The sequence below is a fragment of the Hermetia illucens genome, chromosome 1 (genome assembly GCF_905115235.1).
Source record: "Hermetia illucens chromosome 1, iHerIll2.2.curated.20191125, whole genome shotgun sequence".
Lineage (NCBI taxonomy): Eukaryota > Metazoa > Arthropoda > Insecta > Diptera > Stratiomyidae > Hermetia > Hermetia illucens.
Window position 1 is genome coordinate 173,920,029 of NC_051849.1, and position 15,164 is coordinate 173,935,192.

Sequence of the window (15,164 nt, forward strand, 5' to 3'; positions counted from 1 at the left end):
AAACTTGGTTACGAAAGCCGTCAGTTTTCCCCACGCTGGATTTTTTCAGTTCAAACATGAGATCCCCTTTCTGGGTCCTCCGGATTTTGCTGACATTTCCGCCTAGGTCTTTTAGGTCGGGGTCAGATTTCACCTTCTTTAGTATCTCCGCATACGTTAGATGTCCTTTGCTGGAGATTACAATTGCCTCCGGGCGAATTCGCATCTTTGGTTTCTTGTCTCTTTTCTTGTTCACGACCTTAGTCCAACCACCGCTCTTATTTTCTCTCGGTTTCGCTTCGCTAGCCGACGTTCCTACTTTGGGCACTTTGGGCCCTTCTGAACTTTTAGTTCCGTTTGTTGGACTAGTCGAGACTCCTTTCTTCCTTTTTGGTGCCTGTTGATTCACCAAAGCTTCGCCCTCTTTGTCTCGCACTCGCTTACTTGATCGAGGATCGGTGACCTTCTGCTTTGGTGTCACTTGGGTCGCCTGTGACACTGTTGAGGCTGGAATGTCCGGCTTTTCTTTAGGCTTTGTTACTTCTTCCTGGGACCTACTGTAAAGCACCCTGATGGCTCTCACCATGTTCTTGATGGCTTGGTGTACGTTGTGCTTGTCCTTGATGAATTCGGACAGCTCAACTATTTTAGTCCCAAGCTGCATAAAAGGTAGTTCTTCTGGGTCAGGGCTCTGTTCTCGGTGAGTCCTGGCCAGACTACTCCTTTTACTGGCTCCTTCACATTTTTCAATTGCTGAGCTCCCATGAGCTTTCTCTTTCGCCGGCTTTGATATTGGAGGAGATCGTAAAATTGATGAGCTTCTCCTGAATGGATCTATTTGGTGCTGCTGGAGTACCTCTTGATCAGATCCGATGGGTGTCGAAATCGCCTTTTTTGGCCAGCTATCTCCTTTTAGTCCATCATTCTTTGCCTTTGCAATTGGTGTTCTTGGCAGAGTCGTGCTTCGTTTGAACACCTCCTTCTCCAAATCTAAAACACTTGTAGTATTAGATGCAACGGTGGCCAAGTTGTCCACCACCGAGGCACTGCGGTCGAGGGATATCGACGGCCGGGAGCCCGCTTGCTCACTCCCAAAAGCCGCCGGTACTGGGGTTCCGAGCCCCTGCACCGTAACTTTACTCCTTCTCAATTCGTCCATGTTGGTTTTATTTTCTGGGTGTCCTTCCCATAGCCATTTTGGTCCACGCACCAGAGATGAGCAAACACTAGCCCATGCACAGTCAGAAAAGAAAAGTGCATGAACACATATTTACACATCAATAGGTATGCCCCTATCCGCCACCTGGGGTCGCGCCTGATGGGAGATCTGGCCACTCCTCACAGGTCTGTCTGTCTGTCTGTCTGTCTGTCTGTCTGTCTGTCTGTCCGTCACACGCAGTTTTCTCGGAGACGGTTGTAGCGATTGGCACCAAATTTGGTGGAAAGCTGGGAACTGTGAACGCTCACGCATACAGTGAGTTACATCCTTTAATGATAAATTTAAGGGGGGTCCCCATACATGCAAAAGGGGAGTGTAAATTTTTTTTTCATCAAATATAGTCATGTGGGGTATCAAATTAAAGGTCTCGGTTAGTACTTTTCGATGACGGTCTTAGTTTTGACATTTGTTGAAACCGTGGGGAGGGCGGGGGGTTGAAAGTGACCATTCCTTTACGGGGGCCGTTCTCAGAAACTACCCAACCGAAAAATTTGAAAAAAATCAGGAGGCTGCCACTATATGGTGCCTGGGCTCCGAAATACCTTCCACACTGATATCTGCACAAATAAAGTTAATAATAGTATATTACTGTAATTTTCAGTAATTCGCTGAAAGACCCCCCTTAAGTTCATGCTAGGACTACGAAATTTCGCAATAATATAGGATATAACATAGAGCATGATGTTACCAAGTTTGGTGGAAATCGCACTATTACTAACAAAGTTATAATACGTCAAATTTGTCGCTTCTTTGCAAATTCAAGACTATGAATGTCAATATCATCCGAAAGTGGATATTCTCACATAATATCATATATGCATATATTACCTGCTACGTACTAAGAAATACACAAAACCTTTCGTACCTGAAGCGTCCAGCTTCCGGTTTCCCGACTTGTTTAATTTAAAGTTCCTATTTAGAAAGGCAGGGGAGTGGGGGGGGGGGGGGGGTTGGGGGTCAAAGGGTAGTATAGGTCCCAGGGCGAAACGTGGATTGGTACCCACGATGGAGCATAAAACCTGGGAAACGCCTGCTGAACCAACATCAACAGCTCTATTACCAAACCCTATCTCCACCTCCATGTGGTGATCGCTGGGAGTTCTTTCTTTATGAAAAACTGCAGACGGAGAAAGATGAAAGTGAGTTTCCCGCGCCTAAAAACGGGACAAAATGTACCAACTGGTCCTCTAGGTTGGGGGTTGGGTAGGACGGACAACCCTACACGGAAACCGCTGAAAGGAGCCCCGGACACGTGCGCTTCCTGTACAGACCGAATGCTGCTGAGCAGCTAGCCGATACCCTGTCCCAATATAAGGCTGATGCAACAGCTTTACAAGAGATGCAATGGACAGAAACCGGATTCCTGGAGAAGAGCTGCTACACCATATATTATAGCGGCCATCCAGTAAACCATGATCTCGGAATAGGTTTCTTAGTTAGCCAAAAAATGCTTTGAAAATATGAGCGAAAGGCTATGCACTCTGCGTTTGCGAGGCAAGTTTACAAATATAAGTCTCATAAACGTTCACGCCCCTAAAGAGGAGACTGCAGAGTTGGAGAAGCATACCTTCTACGAGGCAGTTGAGTGGACCCTCGAAGCCTGTCCCAAGTATGACGTCAAAATCATACTTGAAGATTTCAACAGTCAAATAAGGACGGAGATCGTATTCAGGCGATAGGTCCCATAGCCTACATAGGATACCAATGATAACGGATTGCGCACAATCCAGTTAGCAGTATCACACGAAATGGTTGTTGGAAGTATCTGGTTTGCGCGGAAAGCGGTTCACAAACATACGTGGGCCTCTCCAGACGGGACCACTTTTAACCAATTGACCACGTGCTGATTGAACGCCGCCACCTCTCAGCCTTGAATATCTGAACATATAGGGGGGGCCAATATAAACTCGGACCACTATCTCTTTGGCATGGTGCTTCGAGCTCAAATTACGATACCACCTCCAATCCCCTCTGATAATCAGGTGAGAGTGAATATTGAGGCCATCCACAACGCAGCCCTCCGCAACACCTATAAGAGGGAAATGGATGCCGCAATAACTGCAGTCAATAGAGGACCTGGAGATGAAGCATCAACAAATGATCTTCACAATCACCTGAAGAACGTTATAATGTATATGGCCACAAACATACTTGGCCCCAGTCGCAAAAAAAATCGGAACGGCTGGTTTGACGATGAATGTAAGCTAGCAACTACACCGAAGAATGCTGCATACCAACTAATGTTGCATTCTCAAAGAACGACGGGATGCGCAGAGACTTATCACGAACTCCCGCGAGCGGAGAAGCGATTTCACAGGCGGAAGGGAAGATTGGAAGAACCAGCAAGTCTGTGAACTAAAAAAGTACAGGGAGGAACCGCATCAGGCGCGGAAGTTTTACCAACAAGTCAACAGGATGAAGCCTTATACACCACGATGCTCATCCTGCCGAGACAAAGAGGGAAATTTGATTTCCAAAAGAATGGGCATATTGGAGCGATGGGTTGAGTACTTTGATGAGCTGCTGAACAACCAGAATATCGGCGAGTTGGAGGTCCCGCCAACTGAAGATGACGGACAAATACTGCCACCACCGAGTATAGGTGAAACAGTTCGTGCAATTCATCGGCTAAAAAATCATAAGTCGCCATGAGTCGATGGAATTACAGCCGAATTAGTGAAATATTGAGGCGACCAGTTACACCAAGTGGTTCATCAACTTGTGCTCAAGGTATGGGACAGCAAATCAATGCCTGGCGATTGGCAACGAGGCATTATCTGTTTCATACATAAAAAGGGAGATATCACATAGTGCAACAATTATCACGTTGTTGAGTGCCATCTATAAGATATTCTCCCCTATCATGCTAGGTCGGATAGCCCCAAACGCCCAGAACATCATTGGCCCATACCAAAGAGGCTTGACTCCAGGGAAATCAGCAACAGATCAGATTTTCTCTCTACGGCAAGTGATGGAAAAACCGTTTGAATATGGATAACAGTTGAACCATCTTTTCATCGACTTTAAAGCCGCCTATGATAGGATAGCCAGGGTAAAACTGTACACGGCCATGAGAGAATTCGGTATCCCGACGAAATTGATAACCCCTGACCAATGTGCGAGGCCAGATAAAAGCAGCAGGATCAATCTCAAGACCATTCGATATCAACAACGGTCTACGACAAAGGAGATGCGCTATCATGCGTCCTCTTTAACTTGACCCTGCAGAAAGTGATCCGTGATCCTGGGGTAACTGCAAGAGGTACAATCCTCTTTAAGTCCACCCAACTACTGGCCTATGCTGACGATATCGACATGATGGGAAGAACCACCCGAGACGTACAAACTGCCTTCATCCAGATCGAGCAGGCGGCCATTGGCGCGAGATCTTGGGCTGCACATCAATGAAGGCAAGACAAAGTATATATTGACAATGTCAGCATCGAAAACTAAACCAACCAACATCAAACCGCACTGGTCAAACAGAAGGAATAAGAATCGGAGAATACAACTTTGAGACCATTGACAATTTCTCCTATCTAGGGTCGAAAATCACAACACAAAAACTGTGCCGCTCGAAACGTCTCACCATCGGGTCAAAACTCTTACTGTAAAAGACAATGATCTTGCCAGTCCTCCTCGGAGACTCTGGATTTGGCCCCCTACATGAGGATGGACGGATTTTGGATTTTTTGGCCCCCTACATGAGGATGGACGATTCCGTAGCCTACATAACGACGAAATCTATTAGCGATACCATGACCGTCAAGCTGTGGATAAAATCCGGCTCAATAGGTTAGGGTGGGGGTGGGGGATGAGGATGATCCAGCCCGGAAAGTTTATAAGGTGATTGGAAAAGAAAACGCTGTCAGAGATGGACCGATCGCGTAGGGATATCGAATTGGTGGGCCTCGGCTCAAAACCGTGATGTCTTGGGTTCCTTATCAAGGCAGGCCTAGACCGGATACTGGTTATTGCGGTGTTGCTGATAATGATGATTTAGAAAGGGGGATATCACAGAGTGAAGCAATTATAGAGATATCACATTGCTAAACACCATCAATAAGATATTCTCCGCTATCTTGCTAGGCCCGAGAGCCGCATATACCCAGAACATCATCTACCCATACCAAATAAGCTTCACTTTAGGCAAGCCAGTGACATATTAGACTTTCTCTCTGCGGCAAGCGATGCCAATACTGTTGAAAAATACCATGAGTTGCACCATCTTTCTACCGACTTCAAGCCCGCTAATGATATCACAGCAGGGTAAAACTGTACACGGCTATAAGACCATTCGAAATGGCGACCAAATTGATAAAACTGACTAGGCTGACGGCAGTATCACTTTTCCGACCTTTCCACATCAACAATGGTCTAAGACAAGGAGATGCTTTCTCATGCATGCTCTTTAACCTGGCCCTGGAAAAAGTGGTACATGACGCTCATTTAAATGCGAAAGCCACTGTTCTTTGAGACCGTTGATAATTTCTCCAATCTAGGGTCAAAAATCACAGCCGATAACAGCTATCGCCATGAAATCCGGATGTTGACTGCTAACAGATCATCTTTCAGCTTAAGAAACCTGCTTTGCTCGAAACCTTTCATCATAGATAAAAGACTTCTACTGTACAAGACAATGATCTTGCAAGTCCTTATGTGTTCCTAGCAATAAAAAGAGACGAATCCTCAGAAAAATGTTTCAACCCCTACAAGAGGATGGACGATTCTATGACCGTCTGGTTAAGATTGGGTTACGTGATCCGTGTGCGTGAGGGTGGGGCCCTATAAATCTATAAGAGCAATATCTATGGTATGAAAAGAGGACATGCCAGACCCTACCTAAGATTGAGCAATGGGGTAAGCCAGGACGCCAGACAGCTTTTAGGGATATCGAATTGGTGGACCTCAGCGCTAAACCGGGATATTTGGAATTCCTTTGTAAGGTAGGTCTAGGGCGGATATTGGTTGGTGCGCCGTTGATGATGATATTGATTTAATTAAATAAAGGTATCTAACTATAGGCAAAAATTAGTGCATTTGCGGTATAAAAATAAGTATTTGATTGGGCTAGTATTATGTGCATTTATTTGTAGCTCTTAATGTAATATTTACGCTTTCGTGTGTTATTGACTTTCCATTATGTATTGCAATAAATTTACAAGAAAAAGGCAAATTTGATCCTTTATAACTACCCCCTCCTCTCTTACAAACAACGTCAAAATTTCAACTTCCAAGTGCCAGGGTATCTTACATTTCATCTTTGCTCAATTTTACAACTACAGATACACACGATTTTACACAAAATCTTGAAAATTCACTCCATGCGCTTGTTACGGATGGTGTCCATCGTGGACTAGTGCCAAATGCAGTCAGCTTTAGATATATGATTTGAAGGCCAATTTGAATTATTATGTTTCTTTATAGTGTTCATTAGATGATGTTATATATAGGAACGCATTTTTGTGTAAACACAGAACCTTATTAAAATAGGTTCGATGGGGGTCGCGGGGCAGGATGAGTGAGCCTCTTGTCATTATTTGTAACTTTTTTTCCGAAGCTACTCCTTCCTCGGCAGATCGTGGATCGCCTTCATTAATTTTTCCACCGCCCTCCAAAATGTTTCAGAGGCTAGCATGTGCACACGATTTTCTCGGGTGTTAAACGTGACCCGGCGTGAATTTACGCCTCCGCCCTGTGTGCGGTGAACCGCGGGAATTTAAAAACAACATGCTCCACATCCCCCGGAGTCATCACTCATATACAGCAATACGGGAAGTCGTCACCCCGAAGCGATAAAGGTATGCATGGTACCCACCGTGTCCGCTCAGGAATTGAGTTTGGTGGTAACTAACCTCACCATGCCTTCATTTAATCCATTTTGAGACATCTGGATGTCCAGCGTCCAGCGTCCTTTAGGTGAATCATCCCATCTCTTTGCCCTTCCAAAATAAATTCACTTCATGCTAATTTCCGGCAATGGGTATAGGATTCGCCGCTTGCATATGATGGATCATAGAGGCGTCGATGCTCGTTCGCCAAGATGTCGATGGGGACCATGCCTGCTATCACACAAGTTTTATGCTCTGCGAGCATCAGATCAGCTTCCAGTCTATATCTAGTGTCCGACAAAAAAAAGTTCGCACTGCGAGTGTGAAAGAAAATCCAAGTTCAAAAGGGGTTTATCGTGAAGCTGGAGAATAAAGTTGTTCTTCATGTGAAATTCTTAATATAATATTTACACCAGCAGAAGTTTTATTCAAAGAATATGGTGGAAAGTAAAGTTTTGAGGGAAAAGGTACGCTCTTCGAAAATTTGTTAGTTAATAGAAGAGTACAAAAAAACGTCGAAAATAAACATATACACAAACAATTTGTTAAACGATTTTTTTTTAATGAAAGTAAATAAATGAAGGTTCGCTGCTACAGTCTTAGAGAAAAATACGTCTGACGGACAGACAGGCGTACAGACGGACAAGCAGACAGACAGGAAACCGATTTAAAAATGAAAACCGTCTAAGAATGACGAAAAGTCTTTATTGCTTTCTGTCAGCAAGACAAAACAAAAAACTATCTAATGAACTTAGAAATCTTAAAGATTTTTACCATTTACCCAAAATGCAAATAGGTTCTGCTCATATTTTTGTAACATCCAGAACCATACCATCTTTTGATGTTAGTATCCCCTTCTTGGGATCGAAAATTATTCGATTTGGTGTTTTTGAACATGTTGCAAAATGATAATTTTTCAATAAAGCTATCAAACCGATTTTAGTTTGCATTTTTCCAAAACGCATTCCTATACAATTTCTCGGACCATCTCCAAAGGCTAAAAAGGACATGGGATGGCGACCTTTAATCTGTTCAGGAGACATACGTTCTGGATCGAATAGCTCAGGGTTTGGATATATTTCAGGGTCATGATGTATGCTGTGAACTGGAACGAAGAGCAATGTTCCTTTTTCGATCACCATGTTCGTATCTGGTACTGAATAATCACGGACGGTGCTCCTCATTAAAAATGGAACTGAAGGATATTTGCGAAGAGTTTCTATAAAAAGGATAAAGGTACCATTGAGAATTATCAGATTTCTGTAAATTAAATATTTTATTTAAAAATGTAAATTAATTTACCATTTATTGTCATCTCAAGATAAGTCATTTGCTGCATTCCTTCATAGGTAAGTTCGCCGTTATGGCTCGCCATAATCTGTGTGATTTCTTGCCTTACTTTTTCCTGAATATTCTGATTCAAAGCTAATTCATATAAACAAAATGTCATGACACTAGAAGAAGTTTCGAAACCGGCGAAGAAAAACAAGGAAGCCTGTGCTGCTATCTGTTCTAAGGTTAGCTTTCCATCTTCATTTGTATCTGTATTCATTTGAATAAGTAAATCCATGAAATCATTGCGTTGAATGTCATTTTCTTTTCGATATGCAACGGTTTTGCGCACTGTATCCAAAAAGAAATCGGTAACATCTTTTCGTAATGCTCTAATGTGCAACTTTCGTGCCAAATCGGGGGAGAGAGTTATCAGTATATTCCTGATAAGGGCCAGAGAAGGCTCATCCAAAAATTTCTTTCCGTATTGACGAAACGCAGAATTCGGGTTATTCATGCTGTTGCATTCAATGCCGAACGCACAGGATCCAATGACATCAGTTGTAAATCGTCCGAGAAAATCGTTCATTTCCAACTCGGATTCTCTGTCAACAATATCGTCCAAAGTTGCCACAAATCTCTCCGCAACTGCCACAATCGTTGGAAACATATATTTCATTTTGCCGGAGGTGAAAGTGGGGGATAATTTAGTCCGTATGAATTTCCATCTTTCACCATCCAAACTAAACATGTGAGCAGAGAGAGGATCATCTACTTCATTCACATACATTCCACGAGCATGAAAGCTACTAAAATCTTTCACTAAAATATTCTGAATGAGATCTAGTCCGACGGGTACTACGATCGGCTTTGTCAAGAAGTATATACCAACGAAAGAGGCTTCACCTTTGCGTTTATAGATATCAACCGTAAATTCCGTGAAATGTTGCTTTAAAGATAGATTGCCGAATGGGAATGAGGGTTTAATATGCACTACCCCGCGTTCCCTCCAATATGAAAATTTCTTTTTGAAATAAAGATAAACGGATGTTACTAGCCCTATTACTGCTAAAATGATTGCAGTTAACAAATCCATTTTGTGCTCACACCCACACTTACCGTTTGAACGAAACTAAATTTTAATTGACTGATGTGATACTCAAAGCGATACAGCTCAAAGCTATTATTAAGCTTTTCATTGCTACTTGTTGTTTTTATCAACTTTTAGACATAACACCGTACCATCTTCAAAAGCATAAGCTATAGGGTTTTGTAGGATAGTTAAATTGGTCAATTGAATTTTAACATTTTCATCGATTACAATTTGTTTAATATATTCATCATCATCATCAACGACGCAACAACCGGTATCCGGTGTGGGCCTACCATAACAAGGAACTCCAGACATCTCGGTTTTGCGCTAAGGTCCACCAATTCGATATCCCTAAAAGCTGTCTGGCATGCCAAATTAGAAGAAATTAATTCTCACTTTTTTTATTTTCGGTCTCTAGTATTTCGTATGACTGCCTTTCGCCTTAATCACCTCCGCAACTCGTGCGGGATAAGAACGGAATCTTGGATAACTTTTCTGTACTTTTCTGTGTTGACAGCACCGCTTAGAAAAGAAAAACTACCAATTAATTTGGATGCACCCCCACATCATTACTGAGGGAGAATGGCGTGTAATTCGTACAACACATTGCGGGTCAAATCTCTGTCTTTTTCTTCTTCACACTGGCCACGAACTGTCAGATCCCAGTAAGCTGAGTTTCGACTTACCAGAGAACACAACTCACCTCCAATCGTCCACAGCCTAGTCAGTTAGTTTTTTTAAAAAATTCTAATACTTGCCTCAGAACAATTGATTTTTCTCCCTATTTCCCTACTACTAACACCCCGTCCCCTAAAACTAGAATACGGGCCTTTTCCTCAACACTTAACTTTTTCCTTCCTGACATTTTTTTCACACAACATTAGAGGTTTAAGTCTCTCCTTCCAAATCTGCAAGCAAACTGATATTGAACTAAACCTGAATATGACAATTTGAGAAACACATTTTTTGAGAAACACATTTTTTTATTAAATATCAAAAACTTGTACAACGCATTCTTAATTCTAAACATGTGAACCTTAACAGTTAGCTACTTAATCTAAGGTCTATACTAAATGTTGAAATGATGTAATTATGTTGATTGATGATGATTAGCCGACTCTGAAAGAAACTGGAGGAAAACCTGGAAAGAAAACCTCCAAACTGTGGTAGTAGTAGATGGGAACAGGGAAAGGGGAGAGAAAGAAGAGAAAGGTAAAGGGGAGATAGTAAGAAAAGGTGATAGTAAGAGGGTGAAGGTGAGAAAAGGGGGAGGGGGAGGGGATTGTAATACGTGGTTCATGGTTGGTTAGGGCTTCACGTATTGTGAAGGGGAATAGGGGCCTGTGTACAGGGTGACTCTTCCTTCTTCGTCGAACACGTCGCCGCGCTCCAGAAGTTCAAGGATGAGTTGAGGGAACTTACTGTGGTTTAAGAAATTGTCCTCGGGGCAAATGATGCCCATCGAAGATTTGATTAAGGGGTTTGTGTGATCTCTGCACTTGCGGAGGAAATTGATCGCATGGTTGACGAGAAAAGCGTCAATGCGGGGAATTTCGCACTCGTTATATAGAGTGGAATTCGAAATGTATTTAGATCGATCATCATTACGATAGATTTGGCTGGCATGCCGGAGAAATCGTCTTTCCTTGAGGCGCAGTCGCTCCATCTGCGCTGGGGAAGAGTCACACCAGAAAATGAAGCCGTATGAGATGATAGACCTTATGAGCTGTTTGTAGCACATAAGTTTTATTTTGGTTGGGGTTGGGCTCCTGTACAATAAAATTGGGCGTAGAGCGTAGAACGCCGAATTTACTTTGGCCAGGACCTTTGAGATGTGGGGAACGTTTGATAACCTTGAGTTTATGACGACACCGAGGTATGTCACGTTATCAGTGTTTGGAATTGTGGAGCCGTTAACCCGGAGTGATAGATTTTTAAGCCTATGGAGGATGGGTTTGGTCGGTCGGAGGTGGCCTCGAAATACAATTGCCTGACACTTTTGGGAATTCAGCATGAGCTTCCATCTATTAAAATAGTGGAACAACTCGTCTAAGTATGAGTTGAGGCGTGATTCTCCCAGGGGGATGTTTTTGGTTGAGGAATAAATGATGAGGTCGTCTGCGTACTGTAGGATACGGATTGGTTGTGGGTGTGCTGGTGGTTTCGAGAGATCCGCAGTGAAGAGTGAGAAGAGGGTGGCTGATAGGACCGACCCTTGTGGGATGCCTGCTGGGTATGAGAATGCCGAAGATGTGGCTTCAGGTATTGCTACTTTTGCCGAGCGATTTTCTAAGAAGCTCAGTATGAGCTTGCAAAGATGAGGGTGAAAAGACAGAGAGTGGTAAAGCTTATGGACTAGTCCGTGCTGCCAGACGGAGTCGAAAGCCTTCTTTAGATCGTGAAGGCAAGCAATTGTGGGAGTCTTGTTATTGAGTCCCGTAAGGATATCCGTTTTCAGGATAAGCAGGGAGTGCTCAGTTGAATGAGCAGTGCGATTTGCGAACTGAAAGTCAGGTATCGCATCAGAAGTGTCAATTTGTATGTCGATGAACGACTTGATGGTCCGTTCAAAGACTTTTGCTAGGGCCGGAAGGACCGAAATTGGCCGGTAGCTATTCGGTTGTAGCGGATTCTCCTGCTTCTTTAAGATAGGGACTATGCGGGCGCATTTCCAGCTAGTTGGGAAGTGTGCATTCAGGATGCAGTGGTTTATAATGTTGGAAAGGAAAGGGCTGACGGATTTGGAGCATTTCTTCAAAAGAATTGCCGGGATACGGTCGAAGCCGGTTGAGCGTTTATTTTTGCTCTTCTCTATGATGCCTCTGATCATATGTGGCTTCGCAAACGTTAAGTTTGGAATGAGGTCGTGCTTGCATGGGTTGCATAGCGGGTTAGTGAAGATATTGGCGAAGTGCCGAGACTGTACGAAGATGGGTGAGGAGTTGAGCCGGGCGATAGTGTCCGCGACTTCAGACTCGGTTTGGGTATTTTGTACACCAGAGGTGATTTGATGCGCCTCGTGGAAGTGTTTAGCCAAGACCTCGGCTTTTTCAGGGGGGGAGATGTTTTGGGGGAGAATTTGGGCTGGGGCGGAAGACTTTCCGAGCCCAGGGCAGGATTTCCTTAATTCGTGGAAAGTTTCCGAATTTAGGATAGTGTTCGCAAGGCGAGAATTGGCGTTTTCGAGGTACAGAGAGCGAATTCTGTTTCGAATTGATAGGTCGAGATTGTATAACTCGGCCTTCATGGTGTCAAAGTTTGGCGAGAATCTGTTTCTGAAGAGTCTGCGCCGAAGAGTTTTCTTATATTTGATATCTGCCAGTATATCATTGGGAAGAGAAATTAGGTGTTTATAACCCAGGGAGCGTTGTGGGATAAGCTCATCGCATGAATTTTGCATGAGCTGGGTGAGATGATCGACAGCTTGGTCGATTGCGGAGTTAGAGATTTGGTGGGAGGTTGGGAGCTCAATGTTGCTGAGTTCTCTCCAAATGTGTTGGTTAATATGGCTCCAGTTCGCTCTACTGAAGTCAGGTACTGAGCGAGGAGGGGGGTTTTTGACCCTTACTGGCAGTTTGCAGTCAAGGATGATTGCGTCATGGTCACTGAGTCCAGACGCGGTCTCTAGGAAAAGAAAGGTGTTTGAATTTGGGACGATGGTGATGTTGGATGTAGTAAGGAAGTGGTCAAGGTAGGATTGGTAATTGGAACGGAAGAAGGTTGGTAGTGCGGGACTAAGATGTGAGATATTACGTGAGGATGATGGCGTAGTGAGCCACCTGTGGAGTTCGTGACCATTGAAATTAGGGTTTTGGTCTAGCCATGATAGGTGTTTCGCGTTGAAGTCTCCGCCTATGACAAGCGCCCAGGCTTTGGCGACTTCGCGTGGTTGGCTGGAGCAATAAGATTGGATAGATCTGCTGAATCAAGGAATTGGTGTGGGCAGTAGATTGCTGCGATATATACCGTGGTAGATTCGGTATTGATCGAGATCAGGGTGACTTCAATTGATTTGAAGTAGTCCACCGGGGGGAAGTGCTGCGTAGCTCGAAATTTATTCGAGATGAGTATAGCGGTTCCGCCTGCGATCGAGTTGCCGGGCTGGAGCTGCTGGAAGCGATCTGTTCTGAACAGATTGAAGTTGGGGAAAGATGGTTTGTGGCGGTAATTGAGCTTAGTTTCGCAGAGTAGTACAACCTGTGGTTTGTGCTCTTTGAGAAATAGCTCAAATTCGTGTCGGCGTACTCTGCCGACGATTGAGTTGATGTTCAGCTCTATGAATCTAACGTCCATTGTTGGAGGCTAGAGAGCTGGCCATCATTGTAAACATGTCGAACAACTGCTTCATGTTAACATTGGCAGGTATAGCGTTAGAGGATCTGGTGTGTGTCGAGGAGATCGACTGGGCGCGTGCGGCGTCTGCATACGACACAGATGGACGCACGAAGGAGGGAGTATTGATTGGACGAGGTGTCTGTCTGGGTGGTGGTTGAGGAGTGCGAGTACATCTCTGTGCGTTGCGCCTAGACGTGACCAGCGTAAAGGAGCACTGGAGGATGGACTTGGTCGCATTTCACGCAGCGGTAGTCGAGGTTATAGTTTGGCGCGGCATGGCCAATCCTCTGGCAGTTCTTACACTGCAGTAATTGTCTGTTTCGAATTTCTTCGAAGCGGACAATGGTTCGTTGGATGGCTCTGACCTTTTTGAGCTGCTCTTCGGCGAAGGTAGCGTCAAAGGTGATGAGCCAAAGATCGAGTGTGCGGTTTTCGGTTTTAGCACGTGTTGTCTGGTAAGGTTTTACCGAGAGGATGTTATGGACGCCTTGGTCGCGCAGGTCGTCCATAATTTCTTGGGGGGAAAAGGTGCGATCCAGGCCTCCGATGATGAGGCTGGTTGTTTTTTCGCTAGGGAGTGTGTAGGTATAAAACTTGGTCTTGCTGTCGACCAGAAGTTTTTTGGTACTATCAAATTCCTCTTTGGTTTTAACGAGGATTTGATGTGACTCGGGACCGGATTTTTTTATAAGGAACTCGTGGGGCAAGGATTTCTGGAGCGTTCTCTTTGTGGATGAGAAGTCACTGGGGGGGCCTACTACCACTAGGGGGGGGATTTTACTTACTCTGGAAGTATTGTTGCTTGTTGAGGTGGTGTTGCGACTAATTGATGTCGGCTGTCTGGTTTGGCTTCCTGATGGGGCGGTGTTGTTGCTCGATGGCCTCGGGTGGGCTGCTTGAGGTGCCGGGATGCTGGGCCTCGGAATGGTCGTCGTCCTTGGTGCCGGGGTTGTCGCTGCGGTCCGGTTGCCGGGAGTCGTTAATTTCATCGCGTTAATTTGCTGCTGCAGGTCGCGGATGATGGCGTGGAGTGATTCCACCTCCATTTCTTTGGCGCGTAGCTTGGTAGCTAGGGCGCGCTTCTCTTTCTTCACCCGTACGAAATCCTGGATTTCGGCGGCCGGGGCGCTGGCGCGTGACGAGGTAGAGCTATCGGAGTCCGTCGCGTATTCAGAATCGTCTTCAGATGGCACGGAGGACTCCAACCCCATGTCACCCTTCGGGACTCCAACCCCATGTCACCCTTCGGGACTTCGCTGTTCGGGGCGTCATCGGTGGCGCCCCCGCTGGTTATCCGGCGTTTGGAGCCGGTGGGTAACTCACTCATCCTGAAAAACTTTTAGCACTTCAGCTAAAAGTTGAGATCTGAAAAGATATAAGAAGATAAATTAATTGCTTACCGTCGCCAATCGTGGAACTCTTAGCGCGCTTTTAG

General features: G+C 44.6%; 1 protein-coding gene across 1 annotated transcript; it reads right to left on the bottom strand.

Moving 5' to 3' along the window:
- Positions 1-7,751: 7,751 nt before the first annotated feature.
- LOC119646557 (probable cytochrome P450 6a14) lies at positions 7,752-9,423 on the bottom strand. The gene is made up of 2 exons (XM_038047034.1): positions 8,332-9,423; positions 7,752-8,248 (listed from the first exon to the last, which is right to left on the bottom strand). Exons 1-2 carry the CDS (start codon positions 9,395-9,397, stop codon positions 7,833-7,835), a joined length of 1,482 nt encoding a protein of 493 aa, XP_037902962.1. The 5' UTR covers positions 9,398-9,423; the 3' UTR covers positions 7,752-7,832.
- Between the last annotated feature and the right edge of the window lie 5,741 nt (positions 9,424-15,164).